The 23,907-nt window shown below is 51.6% G+C and overlaps 1 protein-coding gene across 1 annotated transcript in view; it reads right to left on the bottom strand.

The window, feature by feature from the left end:
* The window catches only part of Galnt2 (polypeptide N-acetylgalactosaminyltransferase 2), a 120,748-nt gene that overhangs the window by 5,448 nt on the left and 91,393 nt on the right, over nt 1-23,907 (bottom strand). The window contains exons 4-14 of the mRNA XM_038313125.2: nt 20,609-20,707; nt 20,324-20,391; nt 20,050-20,115; nt 13,367-13,488; nt 11,530-11,617; nt 9,650-9,737; nt 8,743-8,846; nt 5,749-5,875; nt 3,436-3,528; nt 3,149-3,232; nt 2,028-2,154 (exon numbers count right to left, since the gene is read on the bottom strand). Of these exons, the coding sequence (XP_038169053.1) occupies nt 2,028-2,154; nt 3,149-3,232; nt 3,436-3,528; nt 5,749-5,875; nt 8,743-8,846; nt 9,650-9,737; nt 11,530-11,617; nt 13,367-13,488; nt 20,050-20,115; nt 20,324-20,391; nt 20,609-20,707 (1,066 nt within the window). The remainder of the gene's footprint in view (nt 1-2,027; nt 2,155-3,148; nt 3,233-3,435; nt 3,529-5,748; nt 5,876-8,742; nt 8,847-9,649; nt 9,738-11,529; nt 11,618-13,366; nt 13,489-20,049; nt 20,116-20,323; nt 20,392-20,608; nt 20,708-23,907) is intronic.

Here is a 23,907-nt window from a genome sequence, read left to right as displayed (position 1 = left end):
CATGCCTATGCTTTTAAAAACTCAAACACATGTATATGCATGTGCACACGGAGGGCAAGACTGTCAATCATCTCTCTGAATACTAAAGAAGCATGGAAGACTGGGGACAGAGAGGGTGACATATTTATGGACGGCAGTGGCTCTGTGTAGGGTTTCCTAAAGTCACCTAAGAACCTGATCCATTTAAGGGTATAGCCACCCATACAGGGCCTCCAGGATCCAGAAGTGGTGGTTCCAGTCAGCCAGCATCCCATGGGGATACAGAGCTGCCCCGGCCCTGGGGCTTCTTGCCTTTCCTCTGGTGCCTCTGAGCTGTGTGTCCCTCAGCGGGGAAGAGGAGGATGCAGAAGGTAAGTGCTGCAAAGGCTGCCTTTTCTCTCCGGCCACAAGGACAGGGCTGATAAACAGTCAGCAGAGATACCGTGCTATCAACTGCCAAGCAGTCCGGTGGCGGCAAGACACTGAAATCCAAAGGGAACAGAACTCACACTGGAGCTGCCACTGGAACCGTGGTCTCTTGACTCTGGGGAGTGCAGGAGGTGAGAGGGTATGGAGGGAGGGGCAGGGAGGGTAGTAGTGCGGAGAGTGGGGGAAGATGGGGGGGTCCAGGAGAGAGAGGCTGGGGAAAGAAGTGAGCCTGGTGGCAGGGTGGGCTGGGGCTTTGGTCTGATCTTTCCTGGCCATGTCTCTATTCCTGCCTTGAAATGGGAAGGTTTTCTCTGTATCACTGCACCTTAGCAGGAGTAACTCCTGGAAGAGACCTGGGTTTGAGTCACTGGAGTAGGCCCTTCTGTGCCTACTTCCTGTCTACCGTCTGCTTCCAGACACAAGGGGAGGACACAGGAACCTTCCTCTCTCCAGCTGTTTGTCAGGCGTTTTGGTAGGGTAGGGAAAAGTGTGTCTGCTATTTACCCAGTGTGCTGGGTTCCAGATGTGCTCAGGGTCCCTGGTGTACTGCAGCTCTAGAACACAGAAGCCCATGACCCCTGCCACCTCCACTCCATGTCCACCTCACCTATATGTGGGCAACAGCTGGCGACACACCTGCTGTGGCCAGGAGAGTCACGGGGACCACTGAGCTCTCTGCTTCCTATGACAAGTGTGGGCAGATGCTGAGGCGGCCACATGTGGATATTGTGCACTTCATTATTTTAAGAAGGACTGCTGTCAAAAAATCTGATTTGGCTATGCAAGCAGCAGGACCGGTCACCTCTGTGCTGGGTCCTTCAGCAACCTAAATGTGTAAAGTATTTAAGAGATGCCTCTATGAGCTGCCATCCTTAAAAGGCATGGCCATCAAGTCTCTCGTTCCCTGTGTGCTGCTGAGGCTGCACTGGGAGCCAAATGGCAGAGCCCTGATCATGCTGCACGGACCGTGCTGCTGAGAGCCAAGGAAGCACTGTTTCCCATCCACGGGCACTTGACCCAAAAAACTTCACTCTCTATTAACCCCGAGAGGACTTAAGTCATGGTAGGGACTGCTGGTGTCATCTTTGCCTCTGTGTCCCCTCCAAGCACTGAATGCTAGCCACCAGCCACACGCAGCAGCCTGATTTTAAACTCAGGAGAGTTAAACAAAACTGAGGACTCAGTTCACAGCAGACGCCTCTTAAGGCCTCGTGTGCATGGTGGCTGCTGGCTGCAGTTTCCAACATTTCCAGCACAGCCCATGGGCAGGCACATGGACCCCAGGTAGGCCATGGGGTGAGGCATCTGAGGCTGTGGTAAAATGTTGCCAGTCCCCAAGCATGCCAAGGGGTGGAGTCCAACACCTCATCTTCACCAGCAGGCACTGATCCTCCACCCGAAAAGGCGGAGGGCCTGCTAACAGGGACCAGGTAGCTTATGACACATCAAGGACCAACATGGGTGCAGATGAAGGCCTGGTACTGTGGGAGTGGCTATGGCGGGGGTGACAGCTGACAGGAAGAGGCCAGGGAGACGCCTGCAGTCACAGCCTGAACAACAGGCACTGGTGCCACCTTCTGCCAGTGTGTCCCTCAGGTGCAAGCATTCTGTCTGCCTACCTGGTTTCCTCCAGCATTGTGACACTCATAAATTCCAACGACTCCATCGGCAAAGTGTCCCAATGTGTCCAGGCAGTTGGTTCCCTGCTGCAAGGCCCCAAAAGCTATGTCCTGGTGGTCTGGAACCCTGAAAGGTATTCATTGTACGAATCAAGGCCTGCACCCTGGAATTACTGTTCACCACGCCCTCTGCACACAGTCTCAAATTAGGCAGCAGAAACAGTGGCTTCTTGTCACTCCCTGACGTGATATGGCTATAGCTTCTGGGTTCCCAAGAGTGTAAGTGGGCCAGACGTGGTGGCACATGCCTGTAGTCCCAACATTCAGAAGGTTAGAGGAGGATTTCTGTGAGAGTTGAGACAGCCTGGGCTACAGAGGGAGAGCCCCTCCCCCATCTCAAATGACAATCAGCTGAAGTTTCCTCATAGGTCAGGAGGACGCAGTCTGGGAGGATCTGTTAAGTGGCCAGTGTGCACACATGGTGGACTGTGTGCTATGTGCTTAGGAAGGAGACAAAACTTGGCTTCACCTTGGAGGCTGCGGTCATTGGATTAAGCATCCTATGCTCAGCCTTAACTGGCTCTTGTGTGGCAATGATTAAATGGGTAGGACCTGGAGCATCTGCTGCCAGAGCCCACTGGTCCTCTCCTAGGGCTGCTGGTGCCCTTAGGACACAGAGGTCCTGGCAGCTGGCAGTGAAGAGTGGGGCTGAGGCTTAGCTCGGCGAGGCTCGGCAGAGTGTTTCTGTCATTCACCCTCCCATAGGAGGTGACACCATCATTACTAATCCCACCCTACGCTCACCAAGAAGGCAGGAGCAGCTGAAGGCAGCTATGGGCGAGGACCGAGGAGCAGCATTGGCGCCATGGAGACACAGCTTCTGCCTCACTAGTCTACCTCTCAGGAACAGGACAAGTCAGGTCAGGTGCTCTGGAGTTCTTCCAGGCTCGCACAGCAAGGTAACTCTCTAGGAGAGCAGTGTCTGTGGGCACCTGTAGGGGTGGCACCACGGGCTCTCCTGGTAGCCAGCTCCCAGCCTCACAAGCCTGAGGCCTCTGAACCTCTCTGACCATCTTGGTTCCTCAACCTTCACGATATGCACTGAGGCCCACAGGACTCACCTTAGCTCCGGGTAGACGTTGTCCAGGTACCACTTGAAGGGCTTGCAGCCCAGCTTTTTCCTGAGCTCCAGCCTGCTCTGAATACTGGAGGAAAGGAGACACATTCAGTTCTGAATGCCCGAGAGACTGATTTGGTCTAGGTGGTAAGGCATGGCCTCTGGTGCCCACGACTTGCTCACCTCCCACCAGGGCCTTGCTGGCAAAGAGTGGAGGCACCTGCTGATGCTGTAAGCTATCCCACCTGTTCCCAACGCCCCCACTAGAAGGACCAGGCAGGCAGCACTCACTTTCCATAGGGCACGTTTCGGGCAGAAGGCACTGCTGCGTAGTAGAAGTTCTTGTATTCATCCATCCAGACCTCAGCTGCCCGGCGGGTGTTCCTGCAAACAAAGTGCGCCTTCCTGAGCTGCAGCTCCCACCCTGTCCCCAGAGTTACCTGTCCATGCTTGCCTGCTGGTGTGTCCCTAGCAGAAGCTGCAAGGACAGCACAAACATGTGCTGAGATGAAATCCCTGCTGGGCGGTAGAGAAAGGAGCCTCTAGCAGAGACCACGGAGACTCTGGTCGTCCCAGCCTCCCACAGCATGCGTGGGTGCAGCACCAACCACTAGCATACTGGAAAGTGAAGGAGGCTCCCTTAGCTTCACTTTCTTTCATGTGGCCTTCGGCTGAGCGGGAAGTCATGGGTGGATTAGAAATGACAGTATGAAGAGGTGGGGCCGTCACACCCCAGGGCTGGGGATCCCCGCTGTCCTCAGCTCTAGTTCATAACGGAAGCATGCACCCACCCAAAACACTTAGGAAGGGCCGCTGTCTGCTCAGAGGAAACATGGCCTAGCATGTTCTTCCATGAAGACAGCAGGCAAGCAGTGGTTGCCCTACAGGGAAATCTTTTTCTCTACAGTAAAGGCCTTTTAAATGCTAAACCTGTCATGTTGTCTGAGCTATAATTACTAAATATCTCCATGTGGGGCCTCCATATTCCCCATAAAGTGGTAAATAGTCCTGCTGTCCCTGGGGGAGGGGCCAATCGCTGCCACAGAGACAAGACGCTGTAAACGCTAACCCCAGAAATGAAATGCATGTGCAAAAGTCCTCACTAAACGGTGTACAGTGGAAACACTAGGGACTGCTGAGTGTTTGTGGAGTGTACACTCACAGACATGTAGGCTTGTGCACTGGGAAGTGCCCAGATGACTGAAACACACCTGGGTTTTTGTGGGTGTCTGTGGGGAGCAGAAATGATTAGATCAAGGAGGCTCTGACCTAACCAATGGCCATATCCCTAGGCAGAGTCACAATCTGGTGGTGTTAGTGAAAGGTAGGGGGTGCAGGCACGCGCATGGGGCTATATCTGCCATGCAGTGAGAAGCCTCTTAACACGACACTGCTACCAGCTGTCTCTAGAGAGGTCCAGAAAGAGAGGCAAGTGACCATGGGCAGAGCTCCCTGAAACATCCTGCAGACTCTGGCCACTGATGTCCCCTGGGTCCGACAGGCTGAACGCACCCCATCTTAACAGCCTGAAGTCTTACGCCATCTCCACACAGAGCTCTGCGTGTCCTTAACTTGTCAAGCCTGTCCCCCAGCTGTCCCGGTTAGCCCAATCTCCCTTCACCTTGGCGCTGACCAGATGAGCATCAGAAGTATCTTGTCTGACTTAGAGGTTTTGTTGGCTGCTCCCTAAGGTCCAGTTCCACACTGTCTGCCCCCATGAGGTCTCAGTTTTTTGTTATTTTAGACAGGGTCTCATTATGTAACCTTGGCTGGTCTCAGACTCACAGATATCCACCTGCTCCGCCTTCTGCACACTGGGGTTAAAGGTGTGGGCTACCATTTTAGAACTGGAAAAGAGTCCCAGGAAAAGCCTGGTTGGACAAGCAGTTTTCGGTTTTGTTTATTTACTAGCATCTATTGCCAATCGCTAATCGGTTATGACCCACGATGTCTTGGCTGGAGAGAAGAGTGACTTGCTTTCTGACATGGTTTCAATGTCTGCTCCTTCAGAACGCATGCCGAAAATCTAGCTGTACTGAAATACACTGAGAGGCAGGAGCTTCAAGCAGTGGCCAGGCCATGGGCTCTGCTGTCGTGAGACTGGGGCAGCTCCTGTGTGCCCGTCTCCTCTCCTACCCTTCACTACATGGGCATCAGGACAGCCCTTGGCAGGGGCTGACACCTTAGCTACCCGGACAGTTAGCCACCAAGGCCGCTCTTCTAACGACTCAGCAGCAGCACCGTTACTGCAGTGTGTGGTGAAGAACAACACTGGTCTATTTGCACCATAGTGATACAGCACTAAACCACGTTTCCCCTTGGAGATATTTGTGTACGTCTTTGTGCCCATCACATGGTAGCCTTTCCCTGGTGTCCGGCCCAGTGCTAACTCCCTTGACACCACACTTTGGCCACATCTGCACCCCTGCCCCATGACGCTCTTCTGAGCTCTCCACGGAGCACACCGAGGCAGCTTTTCTTACTGGAATACCCTCTCGCATACTGGCCACTGCACCCTTTCTCAGCCTGGAGGCCAGGCCTGTCAAAGGACACTGTCACCACACAGTTCCAGGGTGTCTTCTGAGCAGACCGCAGACAACTTACCGGGCAAAGACAGTGCCACTGCCACCTGGGAATGTGTAGGGGTGCTGCTTCCGGAACACATGTCCCACACGGCTACATGGAATGATCTCGAGGCTGCCACCGCACTGCCACACTCGGAATGAGATTTCTGATAAGAAGGGAATTCAGCAATCATCAGTCTGCCATAGCTGTTGTCTCATGGCACAGATACCCCTGCCCTAGCCACCTACTACAGCTCACTTTTAACTGCCAAGGAAAACCATGAGGCTGCTTCTCCGGAACCTTTTATAGCACATACCCTGGATGCATCTGGCTAGGACAACTCCACAGCACACCCCAAACTGAACACGCAAGGAAAACACCGGCCCACAAGTCTCCCAGACTACGGGAGTGTGCATCCCAGCAAACCACAGCTGTCCAGGGAGACAGGTGCACAGCCCACACTCCTCCACACCACTTACTGTACACTGAGTACCAGGATGCACTCTGCTTTCCTTCCTTGCCCTCACGTACCAGCAGGTCCAGGAGCCAACCAAGTTCCCAGGGTAGTGACCAGGGACACCACACTTAGCACACACCCTTAGCAAGACAACTAAGTTAAAACAGGAAGAACGAGTGCCATTCTGAAAGTCACCATGAAGTCTGTAAGAAGGAGCTCTGTCTGCTCTAGGCCGCTGGCCACACACACCCCTCAGCACGTGCTAGCACAAGGAGAAATCTACAGAACCAGCACAGTCACCGACGGAACAAAGAAAGAAATGAGGAGAGATCTCTGCAAACAGTAAAGCTAGTGGTGGGCTAAGTCTTCCAGGCCAGCGTGCTGTCATGGCAGCAGTGCTGGGAGTCTGAATGTCACTTGGTCGTGCTGCCTGGAGCCCCGTCCAGGAGTGGAGGGAGGAGAGGGCAAGCTTGGGAAGAAAAGATTCCATCAACCAATTCTCCTGCATTGTGAGGCCAACCCCACCTGAACAGACATAGGAGGTTGTTCTCATCTTTTCCAACATCCAATAAAACTGTGAGTAAGACACACTCTGTATCTCAGGAAGAAAACTCGTATGACTACGCCTGCACGAAGACTCCAAGATGATCTCTCTGGTCAGGGCATCTGCTGAGCTGGGCAGCTTGGAGGCCAGGTCGGCTGCTTTCCAGGATGAGCACATGGCAGCTCCCCTTTCAGCTGATTTCACATGAGCCCCGGCCTGGGCATCCCCTCTGCTGCTGGCCTTTGGGTCCTGGGCATGGAGTACGCCTTCCCTAGGCCTCTCTTTTGGGCACTGGAAGCATGGACACCCATCCTAACACCACCACGGCCTGCCTAAAAGACAGCCCTATCCCGAATCTCAAAAAAACAAAAACCTTTGTTTTTTTGCAACTGCTTCCTACGTAAGTTACTGTTGGTTGTGAAACAGGCAGTCTTGTCTTGTGAGCACACATGAAGACATGCTCTGACATTTCTCAGACACCCTTACTCTCCTTCTCCCAGCATTGCAGCCACCAAACCGGCATGGACTGTTAACTGCCAGCAGCCTGTGTGGCACCCAGCAAAAAGAGCTGATGGTAGGGCTCCGCACAAGGTGGACCCCATCACAGGCCTGGTGGTCCTGCCCAAACCCTCTGCTCAGCCTCCAAGTGTTCTCAGGGGGCACCTGCCAGGGACCTGAGGACATCAGACCTCCTGGAAGGGAAGGCCTTCCCCAACCCTTCGGGTTATTATCAGCATATAACACAAAAGCCTATGACATCAACCATGTGCTCTCTTCTCTCTGGGCTCCAGAGACAAATCAACCTCTGTCCGGTGACACAGACGAGACAGCTGAGTGTCTGTCAGCCTGTGCTCTCAGAACCACATCAGTTCCTCCCGTGGCCTCCTGCGCTCATGACACGCTGCACCGCTGGGTGGCTCTAGCCCCTGGAACCTACAGGTGGAAGAGGCTCAGGGACCTTTCAGGTTCACTACTTCAAAGCCTTTCTTGCTCAGAAAGCTTCACCCAAGCCCACTCAAGCCCAACAGCGCACCGAGACAAGGGAAAGAGACCGACTCATGACCCCTCCTTCCCTCCCCATGGAGCCAGAGCTGGAAGTAGCTTTTTATCATGCTGGGCAGAGGCACCTTACTAGATGAAATGTCTCCACCAACTTCAACTTCAAAAGACACATTCCAACGACAGGCTAGCGGAAGCTGTTCTTTTAAGCCAACAGTAACTATCAAAGTCTCTGTCACAAGAAAAACTGCTCCAAGTGACAGCAGCGCCGCTGTCCCTCCCTCTCGAGTCCCCTCTCCTGCAGGGCACACCTGCGTACCAGCTAAAAAAGCCAAACTCTGGATAGTGAGGGGAGTCATCTCTGAATGACAAGCACTTGAGACCAAAGGCTTCAAGTAAAACAAGAAACAAAACCCGACAGGCTGACTAGAGTCTTTTCATCTGTCACACAGACGTGGAGACAGCTGCCTGTGCAGACCACCACCTGTAAAGGGACCACATCCCACTCCTAGCAAACGCGTTCTCCATACAACCCCAGAGAACCTAGACAACAAAGACCTTAAGAGAGACACACATGGATCTACATAGGAAGGAGGAAAAGACAAGATCTCCTGGTAAATTAGGAGCGCGGGGGTCGCGGGAGAGGGAGAGGGAGGAAGAACAATAATAAAAACAATCAAACAAAAGCAGTGGAGAAGGATCTGAACATAGGGGCCCAACCAGCAGCTGCCCAGCCCTGCTACCATTCTACAGTTAACCAGAGCCCTGGAAACAGCCAGATTTCTCCAGTTTTGGAGGCATGCATTCTGAACCCCCAGGTCAAAGGATATGACAGCACCTGGCTTCTGTGCAGGATGACCTGAACTTTGGTCTCCGTCACCAGGAACACATCTTACCGTCATCCCTGTGGTCAGTGTGTGTGCATGCATACATGTGTATTCAGGGACGTGTTTGCCAACTGAATGGCTGCCCTGGGGCCTCCCACACTTCACCACGGACAGTGGTGGACTTGAGGCCAGAGGGCTGTACGTACCCAAGTTCTCTCCTCCCCACACATCCATCATCATGTCGTACTTTCCCAGCTCTTCAAAATAGAGCTTATCCATCACAAACAGGCCTCCAGCGATCATAGGGGTTCTGAGGAGGGAGAAGAGAGCAAGGGTGAAGTTAGATCACACCGCAGGCTGACACCTGTCCTCTGCTGTGCTCTGAGGGGTCTTTCATTCTCCACTGGCTTCTATGTCACTGCCTGGGGTCCCACAAAGGCTGAGACTTGGTTTTTATGTGCCTTAACTTAGGAGGTAAAGCACAGAAGTGACACTTGAGTCCATAGCATATAGTTCCATTCTGATGTGAGAGTCTCCTCTGTATGCTGTGAATGCCATTGGTTAATAAAGAAGCTGCTTTGGGCCTATTACAGCATAGAATAGGGGAAGGTGGGAATTCCAAGCAGATAGAGGAGGAGAGAGTAGGCGGAGTCAGGAAGATGCCATGGAGCTGCCACAGGAGACAGACACACTGGAACCTTTCCGGTAAACCATGAGCCTCATGGTAAAATATAAAATTATAGAAATGAGTTAATTTAAGATGTAAGATCTAGCTAGAAATACGCTGTTGGCCGAACAGGATTGCAAATAATATGGTTTCTGTGTGATTATTTTGGGTCTGGATGGCCAGAAACAAATGAGCAGTCTCCGACAACACCACTCTGCTACAGAAAACATAAAAAGGGGAAAACATGGAGTCAGCAGAGAAGCCTTCTAAGAAAAGGGACCTAAAATTTCCTCACTGTTTGACCTGGTAGCAGATGCTGGCCTTGAAGGGGACCAGGAACCTGGAGGGTGGGAGGCACAGAGCCCCAGTATCCTGGAAGCACATTGCAGCAGGGGTCAGGTCTGGGCTCTCCCCCAGGAGGGCTTCCTGCGATACACTGCACTTACTTTATAGGAGCAACGGGGTTCCCCTGCCGGGATCTCCTCTGCTCTGGCGTCATGTAATCCCATTTGAACACCAAGTTCCAGTCAAAACCTGCCGAACCAGAAAAGAAATAGCAATGAGAAGACGCAGCCTCTCCCACCTGGCTGTCCCACCCTAGCATCGTGACAACAGCATCAATGGACAGGACCCACTGCCAACCAACCAACCAACCAACCAACCACGATGAAGACTGTGAGGAGGGAACGTAACAGCTGGGGCGGCTGGGAAATGGGTGGCGGGAGAGTATGGTGCACAGCAAAATCTTCTCAGTCCACCAAAGCAACACAGGGATGAGTTTTCTTTACAACAACAAAACAATACGTGTGGCTATGTGTCTGTGTGTGATTATGTACACAAGAGTGCACGTGCCCATGAAGTCCAAAGGGAGTGCTGAAGCCCTTGGAGCAGGAGTTCCAGGGCGCCAGATTTGAGTGTTAGGCACTGCACTCAGGCCTCTGAAGTGTAGCGCGTGCTCTCTGAACCATCTTTCCTGTCCCCTCTAACCGTGGTGTGTGTGTGTGTGTGTGTGTGTTGGTTTTTGACATAGGGCATTGCTATGTAGTCCAGATTGATCTTGAACTTGCAGCAGTCCTCCTGCCTCAGCCCACTCCCACCACCCCTCACCCCAGGGTTGGGACTAGAGACATATGCCATCATGCCTGGCTTGGATTTTGCAACATTAAAATGTGTAAGAACAAGTGTGGTATCTGTGTGTGATGCCAGTGCACCTACAAGGGCTGTGCACGTAAGACTGGGGACCTAGGGACAAGTCAGAGCTAGATAAATCACAACTGGCTCCCAGAACCACAGTGTAGCACACAATACCTCCATGGGACCCACGGCTCTCCAGGCCTGGACCAGGACCTTTCAGGGTCCAGTGACACAAGCTCTTAACTGCAGAGTGTGATGGTGCGGGCTGTAATCCCAGCACTCATGAGACTGCCAAGGTAAGAGGAGCTTGGGCTCTAGGCCAGTTCAGCTAAACAATGGGGGAAAAGAAAAAGAGAAGGTGTCTTCTACCCTACTCTTTGCTGTTTGTGGAGCTGGGGACAGCAGAAGCTGCTCCAAGTGAATGCAGCAATGACTCCACTGTCATGTCTAATGCGATCTCCCTCCCACCTGCAAAGCATTGGAGTCTCAACAATTCCTAAAAGCAAAGGAAAATCTTCGGCGAATTTCTCTTGGGCTCCTGGAGGGTGACCAGAAGGTAACATTTGTAGGCTGTGTGACCCTACAAGATGCCAGTCCATTCACAAAAACAAAGGTCACCCAGTGGTGAAGCAGGCTATGTTTGGGTGGAGGGGAGGAAGGAGCAGCATCCAAGCCTGAGCACAAAGGTAGGACTGGTGCCTAGTGGGCAGGTGTGAGGGCCAGCAGCAGGATGGCAGAACTCCAGGGCAGCAAGCTGGCAGGGCAGCAAGCTGGCTGGGCATGTAGGCTACAAGAGGAAGGGCTGGAACAGGCAGAGGACACAAAACAGGTTCCGGGCCCATTCTGCAAATCCTAAATTCCATGGAGTGTCTCAAGCCCTGCCTCTGGCTGGGAGCAGCTCTGGAGCTCCTCAGTGGCTGGGGCGTCTCCACCTCTATCTGCAGGGACACTGCACATTCCCCTAGCTCTCGCAGTAACGGCTCCAGGAGAGAGGGACGGGTTAATAGGGTGGTGGGTGGGGCTGGGGTTTCTGTCAGGGAAGCAGGGCCGGTCCCTTCTGTGAGGTACCCATCAGAGCCCACACTATGTGAACTCTGTTGTCAATGTCACTGCTGACCATAGGACAGCAGAGGTCAGAAGCCTAGCCACACAGAACAAGCCAGCAGGTAGACAAATCACGGCTGACACCTACCACCCTTGAGGTCAGCAGAGGCACCCACATACTGGAAGTTGTCCATGTTAATGACATCAATAATGGGGGATACAACTCGGGTCCTGTCCTGAGCAGGGACAAAGGAAGGAGAGAATATTTGTTATGTCCCCAGCAAAGCAAAAGCCACCATCCCGACAGGCCTTCCCATGAGATTCCACCCTTGCAAAGTGGGCAGGGGCGGTGGCACGAGAGGGGCAGCTGACGCCTGGACACTTCCGCTACTTCTACTCCCAGCTCAAGGCCCAGGCTGTGCAGCAGCCCTGAAACCTTGGGTAGATTTTGGTGTCACAGAGCTAAGCTCAGCCACTTTGCCTGCCACCCTCTCATGGGCTGCACTGGGGTAGCTCAGGAATGAACTCAGGGCTGAGGTGCCTACACCACAAAGACAGACGGCTTCTGGGTGCAGATGGCACACGAGAGGCGGAAGTCATCACCTCCACAGCAACCGACTGGAGTTTTCAGATCCTAGCTCAACTCCTCAGGGATTCTACCGGACACGCCCACCTTCCTCAGACCAGTTTTGTTCATGTCTCAGTGCCACTCTGCTGAGGGCAAACACAGGCCTTCGACCTCCTCAGACCTTCAGACTCTGCTCTGCCTCATGCTGACAAGAGAGGGTGTGTGGTCTCTGAGTTACAGAGTATTGCTAGCCAAAGAGAGACTCAAAGGAAGCTCAATGACAGGACTGGCAGAGCTCGGCACTCTTCACGGGTGTCCCCCGCGTGCTTGCCGGGAAACAGGCCTTGGGCCATGGAGAGCAGAGCAGCAGTCCCTGCTGTCACCCTACTCCCGAAGGCTGAGCATCGTGTACTTTACGTTCCTCCTGCTGAGAAGAGATTACAAGAACCCTCATCTTGGCCCGCTCCCTCTTCAGTTATGGAGGAGAGGAAGGCTGCCAGCCCCCGTGAGCTGGCAACTCCATGACTTCAACACGGTGGGAAGCTAGCCCTAGCTCGGCTTTCTGGAGTGACAGCCTAGCAGAGTACGGCTGTGGGGCTGGGACACTGGGATGAGTTGTGTGACACGGATGGGTGTGTCAAAGAGGGGCCAGCTTAGGGCTCAGTGGAGCCTGCTAGACAACCCCGACACCCATGATTCTGGATGTTACTGAAGTCCCCTGAAGTCATTTCCTCACCTATCAGCTGAGCGGCACCTGAGCCCAGCAGAGGGCAGAGATGAGACTTGAGCAGCTTTTGGTGACTTAGTGACTTGCTGCCTGTTGCTACTTGTGCTATGCAGCCGGCAGAGCGTGCTCGTTCTGTTTCCTTTCATTATGTTTGCTTTGTGGCCCCCAAGGAAGCATTTTCATAGCAACCAGGAAAGAAAGTCAATAAGACAAGCAGAAGACAAGAAAAATAATGCTAGGCCACACACAGCACTAGTGCTGAAGCTTCTAGAAGGCAGGATGTGCCCGAGTGTGGTCAAAAATCACCGGACAAGCCCACCAGGGGCACCGTGGTAAACTGTTTCTCCTTGTAAGCCAGAAACAGGTGGTTAGTCTGTCCTTACCAGGGCAGAGGACCATCAATGCGGCCATACCTGTCCTCCCGACAGGCACCCCATCAGACGTCACTCCTATCAACGGGCAACCCTGCTGGCCACAAATCTTCCTGCATGTGAGCAGGGAAGGTACTCCCCCATGACTGGCCACTTCTTCTTCCAGGCTCCTGTCAGCTTCAAGGAACCTGTCTTCCTCGGGCAAAGTGACTATTCTGTATCAATGTGAAACAATGCCTAGGGCACCAACGTCCTTCCCAGTGTCAAGAAAAGCCACAGCCAGTGTGTGCAGCACACCCTCTGCGTGACCTAGGCTCACCTCGGCAACCCGCTCCAGCAGTGGTTCCAGCCATCGCTCGTTACACTCGCAGTGACTGTCCAGGAAGGTCAGGACCTTGGCCTGCGCGGCATCCGCGCCCCGGACTCGAGAGCGCATCAGACCTGTGAAGATAAGTTCAAAGTGCATGAGGGGAGAGAGCTCCACCTGAGAGCCTTCCTGCACCAGCAGATCCCCAGCAGGACTTCAAGCACTCAACAATTTCCCTAAGGCTATGACCCCAAGAAAGGCCTTCATCTAGCAGAAGTTCCCCTTAGCAATCACCCAAAGCATGACTTGAAAGCATTTAGCTGTCATGACTATAGTTCCCTACTGAGCTAAGGAACCATTCCACATTCCTAAGAGCTAATGGTGCAAGTCTGGTGGTCACAACACCTGTGGCTGCAATGCAAACAGCTTTGTCTTCATACAACAGGGGCATCAGATCAAAACCCAGTTATGCGACTGTGATACAAATCAGGGTCATATGTGGCCCTCTCTGCTCTCAAGGCTGTGATACAAATTAGGGTCATATGTGGCCCTCTCTGCTCTCAAGGCTGTGATATAAGGCAGGGTCGTATTTGGCCCTGTCTGCAGTCAAGGCTGTGAGCAGCTGCTGACAAGCATGATGACATCATCACGACAGTCTTACCATCAGCTGTGCACTGACCCTGGGAGACATGCTACGCCTGCATGGGATGAGTCCTCACCATGAGCAAGGACGAGGGCTCTAAAATGGATTTTTGATTAATCTTGTGACAGTGGTTTGAATAAGAACGGTCCCGAGAGACTCCTATGTTTGAATACGTGGCCCATAGGAAGTGGCACTATTAGGTGGCACGGCCTTGTTAGAGTAGGTATGGTCTTTTTGGAGAAAGTGTGTCACTGTGGAAGTGGGCTTTGAGGTCTTATACATGCTCAAGCCATGCCCAGTGTGAGACAAGACACATTTTCCTTCTGCTGCCGCTGTATTAAGATGCAGAAGTCTCAGCTCCTCCAACATCATCACTGCCATGTCCTGCCATGAAGATAGCGGACTGGACCTCTGACACCGTGAGCCACCCCAATTAAATGTTTTCTTTTTATAAGCGCCGCACTGGTCATGTTGTCTCTTCACAGCAATGGAAACACTAAGACACTTATTAACCGCATGTTACAACAGGGGAAAATGACGAGATTTCCAACTCCAAGCCATATAAACTCAGGTAATGGCCACAACAGCGGAGCTAAACATAAGCGGAAACTGTTTGAACGGGCCTCTGAGAAGTCACTCAGGTGAGAAACTTGAGGGGATTCAATGCTTGGGAGCAGAATCAGAGTAAGACCCAGGTCCACACGGGCTTGCCCTCACTTCCCAGAGGCCCCTCCCACCTGCGCCAGCGCAGTCCTTCCAGCCTGAGGTGTCTGTCAGGCGACCAAGTGCAGGGTGTACAGAGTGGCTGGAAAGGAAAACAAGAAAACCCCAAAGCTAGTGCTAAGTCCCGAAGCCTGTGGTCAGCTCCCGACTTGGGCGGCCACAGAAGCTGAGTAGGTTGAGAACAGCAATGGCCGGAGGAGCCGCGGTCCCAACTGCTCTCCCCAAGGCACACAGGTTTTGGAATTTGAGCTTGCTGAGTAAACAAAGTTTGGAAAACACCTCTGCCCTCCTAAAGGATTTCCATTTATAATACAATTGTTTTGTAGATAAGGGATCTGCCCAAATGTACTTGTCTGAACAAAAACTGCAGAGAAGCACCAGTATCGTTTTTAAGTCTGAGGTCCTCAGCGGTGCCACTCGGATATAAGCTCACTCACACTCGGCAGAAGCTCACATGCTGGAGCCTTGGTCCCCAGCTATGGAGCTGAGAGGTCAGCGAATAACCCAGCGATGTCAAACTCAGCATGTGGTGGCACTGCAGGAGACGGAGATGCTGGGAAGCAGGTAGGGCCTCGCTGGAGAAAATGGGTCACTGGAAGGGTATGTCTTCCCAGACCCCGTCTCTTCCCTGCAACCTTACTCCAAATGACGTGGGTTTAAAGTCTGAAGCTATGAGCCAAAATAGCCCTTTCCCCTTTAAGGCTCTTTTCCTAGGGACTTTGTCGCGCAAGTGAAGAACACATCTGGTGACTGCTTGTCCCTGACATCAAAGGCTAATATTCTTCTGGAGAAAAACAAGATGACTCAGATATCTACAATGCATCATTCATAGCATCTATCGTACAAGGAAACATCAGTCAACAAGAGAAGGAGCAAGAGAATGTGGACCACACCCAAGAGGAAAAAAACAAGCCTCAAGTGAAATTCACCTTGAGATGACTCAGATGTTGGAATTAAAAGACCAAGATCTAAAAATGGCTATTACTATGCTCAGGAACTCATGGGAAATGATGGCTGTAATGAGTGAACAGGTGGGAAATCTCAGAGAAACAATAACTGTAAGAAGAGTTAAATGGGTATTTCGAAACTGAAATTATCTCCAATAAAAAACTCACAGAGTGATCTTTAAGGCAGAGCAGAGCCAGCAGGAGGACCAGGGAACTTGAAGACAGTCAACAGAAATGATCACCCAGGAAACTGAAGACAAAATCATGAGAGCAAAAGGCTCCAGTGACTTTGAAAGGACATGAAGCAGTTACGTGTGGCCAGAGTTGTAGAACGGCACCAGAATTGTACCTGAAGGTGTGATGGCCAATTGTTTTCTAAATCTGTGGAAAACATCAACTTATATACTCAAGAGGATTTTTGGCAAACCTGAAGCAAGATATAAAGAAAATGAGGGCTAGGTGGATCAAATGTGACCGCAGAAACACAGACTCAGGAGGGCTGCAGGTGCCAACGACCTGTCACACGCAAGGGATGACAGTATGTATTAGGACAGTGCTCTGGAAGAAAAACAGCTGGACAATGGCTCAGTGGTTCAAAGCATTCTCTGCTCTTTCAGGAGACTGGGGTTCAGTTCCCAGCTTTCAATCACATGTAACTCCAGTTCTAGGGAGTCCAGTGTCCTCCTCTGGCCTCTGAAGTTACACGCACGCACACACACGCGTGTGAACATGCATGCAGGCGCATGCAAACAAACACACAAACACACACACGTGAGCACACACAGACACACACACATACACACTAGAAAAAAAGCAAACAGAAAACAGAGGTAGACCCTGCAACGTTTTAAAGAGCTGAAAGCAAGACTCACGGTCAGATCAGAACTCACGGCCAAGAAAACGCCATTTAATAATAAATGAGAACAACTCTTCGGATAGAGAAGCTGATGGGAAAGTCCTGAAAGGAACTGTCTGGGCTACAGGGCAAACACCAACAGCAGTACAAACGCACAGAAGGGAGTAGCAGACTTGTGGCAGAGTCTCGTAGCCTAGCCCACTTCTCTACTCTTTTAATTTCCTTAAACAGAACCTGAGGGTCGGCAGATATGAGGTTCACAACTTTACTCGAGAATAGGTGGCAGCAATGGCGCAGGGACCAGGACAGTGGAGGGGAGGTAGACAGACCCGGACTCTTAGGGCTCATGGACAGTGGCACCAACTCCAAGCCCACTGAGCTGTTTCTTTAATGCAGCTACAGACTTGGCTCCTCGGGCCCACATTTTCTGCTGCTAATTAAGTGTCGTTTGTACCTGGTTCACAGGTGGACTTGAGGTCAGTGCGCACATACAGCTTTGTCATGCATCGAGCTTCATGTACTGCTCTGCTCAGCTGTCATGCCTGCTACTGTTCCACACCGGCCATGATTTGGCTCCCCACAGTCTCACCACCGGAAACAGCACAAAGGACGGCTCTTATTGAGGGCTACCATTTAGATGTGCTGTTCTGAGTTCTGAGTGGAACAAAGTACTCTGCTCAAGAGATTTATCAATTATTCTTTCTTCCTCTATTCTTCTTACTCTCCCTGCTTCTTTTCTGACCCCTTGTTGACCTCCCTTTTTAGGTAGGAGAATGGGGGCGAAAACTGAGCTGAAAACCAGTTATCTGGTAGGCTGTCTGGGGAAGACATTGCTCTTTGGTTTACTGTAGGCTTGAGTCCTGCAGCAGACTGCTCAGGGAGAGGACGACTTCCCATCAGTGTGGGACGGGCTGGTGACCTTGGGTGTGGGTAGCAGTGGGCTCAGTCACTGCACTGATTTCAGTCCCGTGAGCCTTCTGTTGCTTGCCTCTGCGCATTCCTCAAGAGAGCCTTATTTCCTGTTTGTTTGCTGAATGAGCATTTCTGACTGACATCACCACACACAGAGCCCTTTTCCATGCACTTACTAAAGCGCTGCCCTGCAATTTCAAACAGGCTGCGTTCTAGGTTCACATTCATGCTTACCCCCAAAATGAAAACGTGAGCACCCCAAGAGCAGGAGTAGCAGCCTTCACATTTCTAACCTTCTGCTCTCTAGTGTCTAGCACAGCACAAAGCACATTATTAAATGTTCAATAAATGCATGATTTTTTTTTTAAAGATTCTGGGGGCTGGATGGTTTAGTCATTAAGAGCACTTGCTGCCCTTCCAGAAGTCCTGCGTTGGTTCCCAGCACCCACATCAGGCAGTTCACAACCTAGGACCACATCTGTAGCTCCAGGTCCTAGGGGTCTGATGCCTTCTTCACCTGCACACATATGACATATCCATCAGACACACACACATAAATTTTTAAATTAAAAAAAAAAAAAAAAAAACCCTTGCTGGGCTGGGGAGTTGGCTCTGCAGTTAAGAGCACTGGCTGCTTTTCCAGAGGACCTAGGTTTGATTTGCAGCACCCATATGGTGGCTCACATCTGTAGTCCAGCTCCAAGGGATCTGACACCCTCTTCTGGACTCTGCAGACACCAAGCTCACATGTGATACATGGACATACCTGCATCAAAAACATCCATACACATAATCTGGAAAAAAAATCTTTGCATGAACACCTTCCTGCTCTGACTGGAACTGCATATGGGGACCCAGAGGAGAGAGTCTGCACTGACTCAGGATACAAATGCCACTCCTGGGTTCATGTCAGTCTCATGCGGGAGAGTGGCAAAGGCCATCACTCTGACTGCCAGAAACTGGAAGAGGACTAGACCAAAACAGTCACCCCCACCCCCCCCCGAGTGGCCCTAAGGCGCCTCCCGACTCTGCAGTGGGAAGCCAGTCTTTTCTGTAACTGCCCACACAGAGGAGTGGTAGCTGGGGAGGGCTGGCATCTGCAAAGTCACATCAACATGAAACAAAAGGGCTCCCCCCACCCCCAGCAGGCTGTCAAACTTCGAATCTGTGATTGTATCACATGCCTGGAGCACGGAGACACTGTGCTCTTCATGGCTAAGCCTTAATGTTTTTTCTAAACCTTTGTAGTCAAGGGGCTGAAGGGACTTGTCTGGCTGTGAGGGAAAGATAGTAGCCCATTATTCCCAACGTGTAAACACAAATACAAATGTGGTTTGAAAATCTGGCTTTGGGCTGGAGAGATGGCTCAGAGGTTAAGAGCACTGCCTGCTCTTCCAAAGGTCCTGAGTTCAATTCCCAGCAACCACATGGTGGCTCACAACCATCTGTAATGAGGTCTGGTGCCCTCTTCTGGCCTGCAGGCATACACACAGAATATTGTATACACAATAAATAAATAAATATTTAAAAAATCTGGCCTTACATAAAAACAATTCCAATTAGTTAAGCTGTGACTGTCCTGCCTGCATCTGCTGGGACAGGGCTACTGGGTGGCTCTGGTGAGGGAGAGAGACAGACAACAGTTGCTGTAGCCCTGAAGTAGTTACATTGGGCCAGGAGAGGCGGGACCTGGAGCCCCAAAAGAAGCTGTGCCGGTGTAGAAGGCCATGCAGACTGACCTACTGACTAGAACTTCATGGGAAGTTCGAATGTTGCAGATCACAAGCCAAAATTATCTTGGCCCCTCTTGTTTTTATTAAATTTTGATTTTATGTGTATGGGCACTTGTGCCTGTATGTTTGTCTGTCTGTGTGTACCATATGCCTACTACCTCAGGAAGCCAGAATAGGATGCTGGATCCCCAGAAACTGGCAGTTACAGACAGCTGTGAGCCACCATATGGGTGCTGGGACTTGAACCTGGGTCCTCTAGAAGAGCAACCAATGCTCTTAACTGAGTCATCTCTCCAGCCCCGCTGGCTGTCTGCTCAATACCAAGGTGACCAAGCATTCTGGTGACTGTAGATCCTCATCAGGTCACTACCTACCAACCTCAAAGCCAAGAATGTCATCACAGCACTGCTGTCACTTGTGTAATTAATGTCCCCACCATATACTCTGTAAGCACACTGACTCACGACACCTCCTCTACAGCAGATGTCATTCATAAAAATCTAACGCCTTCTGGAGCAAGAGTGATGGTCAATCTTGACAGGACTTGGAATCACCACGGAAACACCTCTGGTTGTGTCTGAGGGCAATTTTCTAAGATTAGATCAAAAGTGGGTGGCCCCCATCCCATGGGCTGGGTCCTGGCTTTGTAAAGAGAAAGTGGGCTAAGCACCAGCGCTCACTTCTCTCTGCTTGCTGTGGGCCCACTGTGACCAGCCCACCGTGGCCAGCTGCCTCTATTCTGGCCACCATGATGACCTGCATCCTTTGGGACTAGGAGCCCAAAGAAACCCTTTGTTCCTTGAATTGCACTGATCACACCAAGGAGAAAAACAACTAATACACACCATCTCAAAAGTGTCCCAAGAAAGGGAATTTCTTACCTTCTCGTCGGTCATTTCTGAGGACCCTCACTTTTTCGATTTTCCCCAAGGCAGCCCCGTCCTCAGCTAAGGAAAGAAAAGAGGCAGAGAATAGTGAACCCCCAGTCTACACAGGCTGGATGGCCACATATTTGGTCACCTCTCCCCTATGGCCTCTGGAGGACATGGCTTCCCTGCCCCAGGTGCCTGCTTCACTCTACACTGCATTACGTCACCCTTCCCACACACCCCACACCAGGAAGGCTGACGCCAGAGGTGGGGCTGTGAAACTCACGGTCATTGCTGTAGTCGTCCACCAGGATTATCTCCTTGATGAGATGTGGTGGACTCCTCTTAAGGACACTGAGAACAGACAGAGGGACAGAGTCTTGTAAGGGCAGAGCTCTGCTTGGAGCTGCCTCTCCCCTGCGGTCCCCAGTCTTGGCTAGAGGAGCCAGTAGCTACCCCAGCTACCCGATGCTCCATGCTTGGCAGATGGATGCACTCGTCTGTAGCTCCTGCTGTTTGTGCCTGAGATGCAGCTGTCGTTAGGTACCCCACCCTTCCTGTGAGACCTCACCTGACCACCGTCCGCAGCAACGCTGACCTGGCTTCATTGTGAAATGTGATCACCACACTAGTGGCTGGCAGGTCCACCCGCCACTGCTTCCGCTGACACCTGAGGAGGAAGATGATCCGGTGAGCAAAGGGCACAACTGGCCAGAGACACCCCGGCTGACATGCTGAGTGGGCCGCTAAGACCTAAGGACTGCAGTGAGTCCAGCAGCTGGGGGTGGGGGGGTTCTGGCACAGATGGGACATACGGAAGCAAGAGATACAACCAGATTCTGCTTACAGACAAGGGCGTTCTGCAAGCTGTATGAACTCAGAGTAGGCTTCTAACATGTAAAACGTGTGTTCCAAAGCAGTGAAACCCTCCCATCTTCAGGCAGATGCACCTCAGTCACGTGCCTGCCTCAGTTCTCAGCAGCTATTTCTGGGGGACTGCTGCCATTGTTTTTCCTCACCTTGCGCGTTGCCTGCAACGGGCATGTGCTGTTTGGGGGACTGGCTCTCACAGTAACAGCTCACTGACTGCTATCCTTCACACTGCCTGCCAGGCTTCCTCCTGGTAACCTGGTGAGTGTGCTCGTGGAAACAGGGCTGGCAGGTGGACAGGCACATTAGGACTACCTCAGGCACAAGGGCATAGGATCTCTTTGTTCGACTCTGTGGGTGCCAGTTTTAAAGCCACACCTCTTCTGGGCCTTGGCAGAAATGTTCAAGTATCACATGGTCAAAACACTCAGCATGACAGGATCCAGCTCAGCAGAACCTACAGGAGGACTCCTTTCAGGCCTGTCTGGGGATGCCAGCACAGAGCAGTGTCTCAGAGTCTCCGCACAGTCCTCTGGGAGGATGGGGGACTAGTCAGAGCCCCAGGAAAACTGTCAGCTGTGTCTGAGTGCAGCCAGAGTCCTGAGTCACCAATGGTGCTGCCACCGACTACAGACTGAGTGGGAGCCTAGCCGTGCAGCAGTGTTGAGAGGGTATACTGAATTGAGGAGGGCAACTGTGAGCCCCAAGGGGGTCTAGTCCCTGCCCCAGGCTCCTCCATGTCCATTCTTGTCATCTCTTCGGGTAGCAGAGTCTTCCACAGCCCCACACATGGAAGACTCAGTTTACCTGGCAGCTTCATCATCAGTTCCAATGAGGATCTCTCTTGAATGGAAGGAAGTAGGAGTAGGAGATGGGCTTTAGAGCCCTGGAGCTCAGCCATGGCTTAGCACTCAGCCGCTGAGCAATGGAACATTGGAGGGCGGCACTAGAACATACTTGCTCCCCAGGTCTCACAACACGAGCTCAGACCCCTCCCCCAGGTCTCACAACACGAGCTCAGACCCACAGATTCTGAGCATAAGCAAGGGAAGCAGCGTAATTAGAAGGCAATTAGGCTAGGATTGCAGAAGGGGCGTCTTTGGTTAATTTTAGTCATTATAGTAAGTTCCTTTTAATTAATCACCAAAAAAATATGTGGGGGCTAGGGGGAATGAATTCTACAGTTAGTATCTGGTCTCACTGTAAATGAGCCTTCATGGACAAGCAAACTGATAAAAATTAGCAGAAATTTATATTAGAGAATCTGCAAAGCTTCCACTGTAAACAAATCAGCAGATGACATCACTGTCAGGAAGCCAACCTGGAGTGCTATGGGAGGGAGGGAGGAGGGGGCTCCATGCTTTGGGGCCACATCACCCTCGCAGCCAGGTCTCCACCTGGACCAGCAGGAGATTGAGCCTGGACCTGGGCTGAGCGACTCAGCAGGGCTCACAGGGCTGGCTGGGAATGCAGGGGGGCAGCATTCTTCATTCTCAAACTGTTGGATTCGAGGCCCAGCCAATCAAGCCCTGTTCTCTCATTTCCCCTTTCTCTGCAGGAAGCTCATCTTGCAGGATTGCAGGAGCTTTTGGAAGTCTCCTGGGGCTCTGGAAGCATTTTATGGGAGAAGCAGGGCTGCTGCTCCCCACCGTTTATTAAAACTCCTCTACATATTCATAAGGCATTGGGCTCTGGGTCTTGGCAGTCATGAGGCTTCAGCAGGATCCCATCCTAAGGCAGAGGAGTAACAGGCAGGAACTGAAGGATCTCACACCCCATGCGTTGGAGTGTGTGCATGAATTCAGATAAGCCTCACAGTCAACCAAGATGGGGCCCCAGGGGAATCTCTTTAAAAAGAAAGCAATGCATCCTGCTGTAAAGCGTCTTCTAGGCCCTGTCAGCCAGTCCTTGCTGCTCCAGAGGAACTGGGGAATGGGAGGCAGCTGTAAGGTGCTTCCTCTGTCCTGTCAGGACCGAGCAGCTGACAGCAAGAGGGGCTGCAGCTGGGTTCTCCTTTCCAGAATCACACCGCTAGCAGCCCACCCGGGACCCTAGCTCACGTAAGTCTTCAAAGACTTGGTGTGACACAGTCATTGTCAAAGCTTCCTGTCCTTTAAATGGTGACTTGACAAACCAGATACATACAGAGAAAACACACACACACACACACACACACACACACACACACACACGAGATCAATACTAAATAGACTCAATAAGTTGTATTTTTTTTTTTTTTTTGGTTTTTCAAGACAGGGTTTCCTGTAGTTTCTAGAGCCTGTCCTGGAACTAGCTCTTGTAGACCAGGCTGGCCTTGAACTCAGAGATCCGCCTGCCTCTGCCTCCCGAGTGCTGGGATTAAAGGCGTGCGCCACCACCGCCTGGCTCAATAGGTTGTATTTATAAATATTCAAGAAACAGTAACAATAATAATTAAAGAGAAACAGGCCATGAATTTGAGAAGGGAATAGTGGAAGGGCTGGGGAAACCTACATAAATACAGTCTACATATATGAATTAAAAAAGTAAAATTAAAAAATTTTTAAAAACCCGTCGTTTAGCTAGAAAGAGGCCCAGAAAATCCTGCTTCTCCTGAACATGACTCTCACCTTTGCAAATACTGGACCTTCCCCTATCTCTGCTTTATTTTTTCCTGTAGCAAATCAAAGCTATGGTCGACTCTCAGGGACGGACCGATGCTACATTCACAGACTGAATGATCCTAAATACTGTTGGAGCATTTGTAAAGATCAATGTGCGTCACGGTGACCAGATCTTGATATGGTGGCCTTACTGATCCTGGCATTATCCTTGGGTATCACAAGGGTGAGGCTGGGGACAAACAGTATACCTAAGGCGAGGGCCAAGTTCTGGCTACAACAAGGTTACCAGGGTGATGTGGGTCCCTGGATCTCGCAGGTGGCAGGCAACAGTAGCCATCCTGTCCCTTTCGCCTCGGTCCCGTTGTCAGGGAGGAAACCTCTACCCCAGATCTGTTGT

This window comes from Arvicola amphibius, chromosome 15 (genome assembly GCF_903992535.2).
Source record: "Arvicola amphibius chromosome 15, mArvAmp1.2, whole genome shotgun sequence".
Taxonomy (NCBI): domain Eukaryota; kingdom Metazoa; phylum Chordata; class Mammalia; order Rodentia; family Cricetidae; genus Arvicola; species Arvicola amphibius.
The sequence above is the reverse complement of the archived record's forward strand: the minus strand, read 5'-3'. Positions and strand labels throughout refer to the sequence as shown.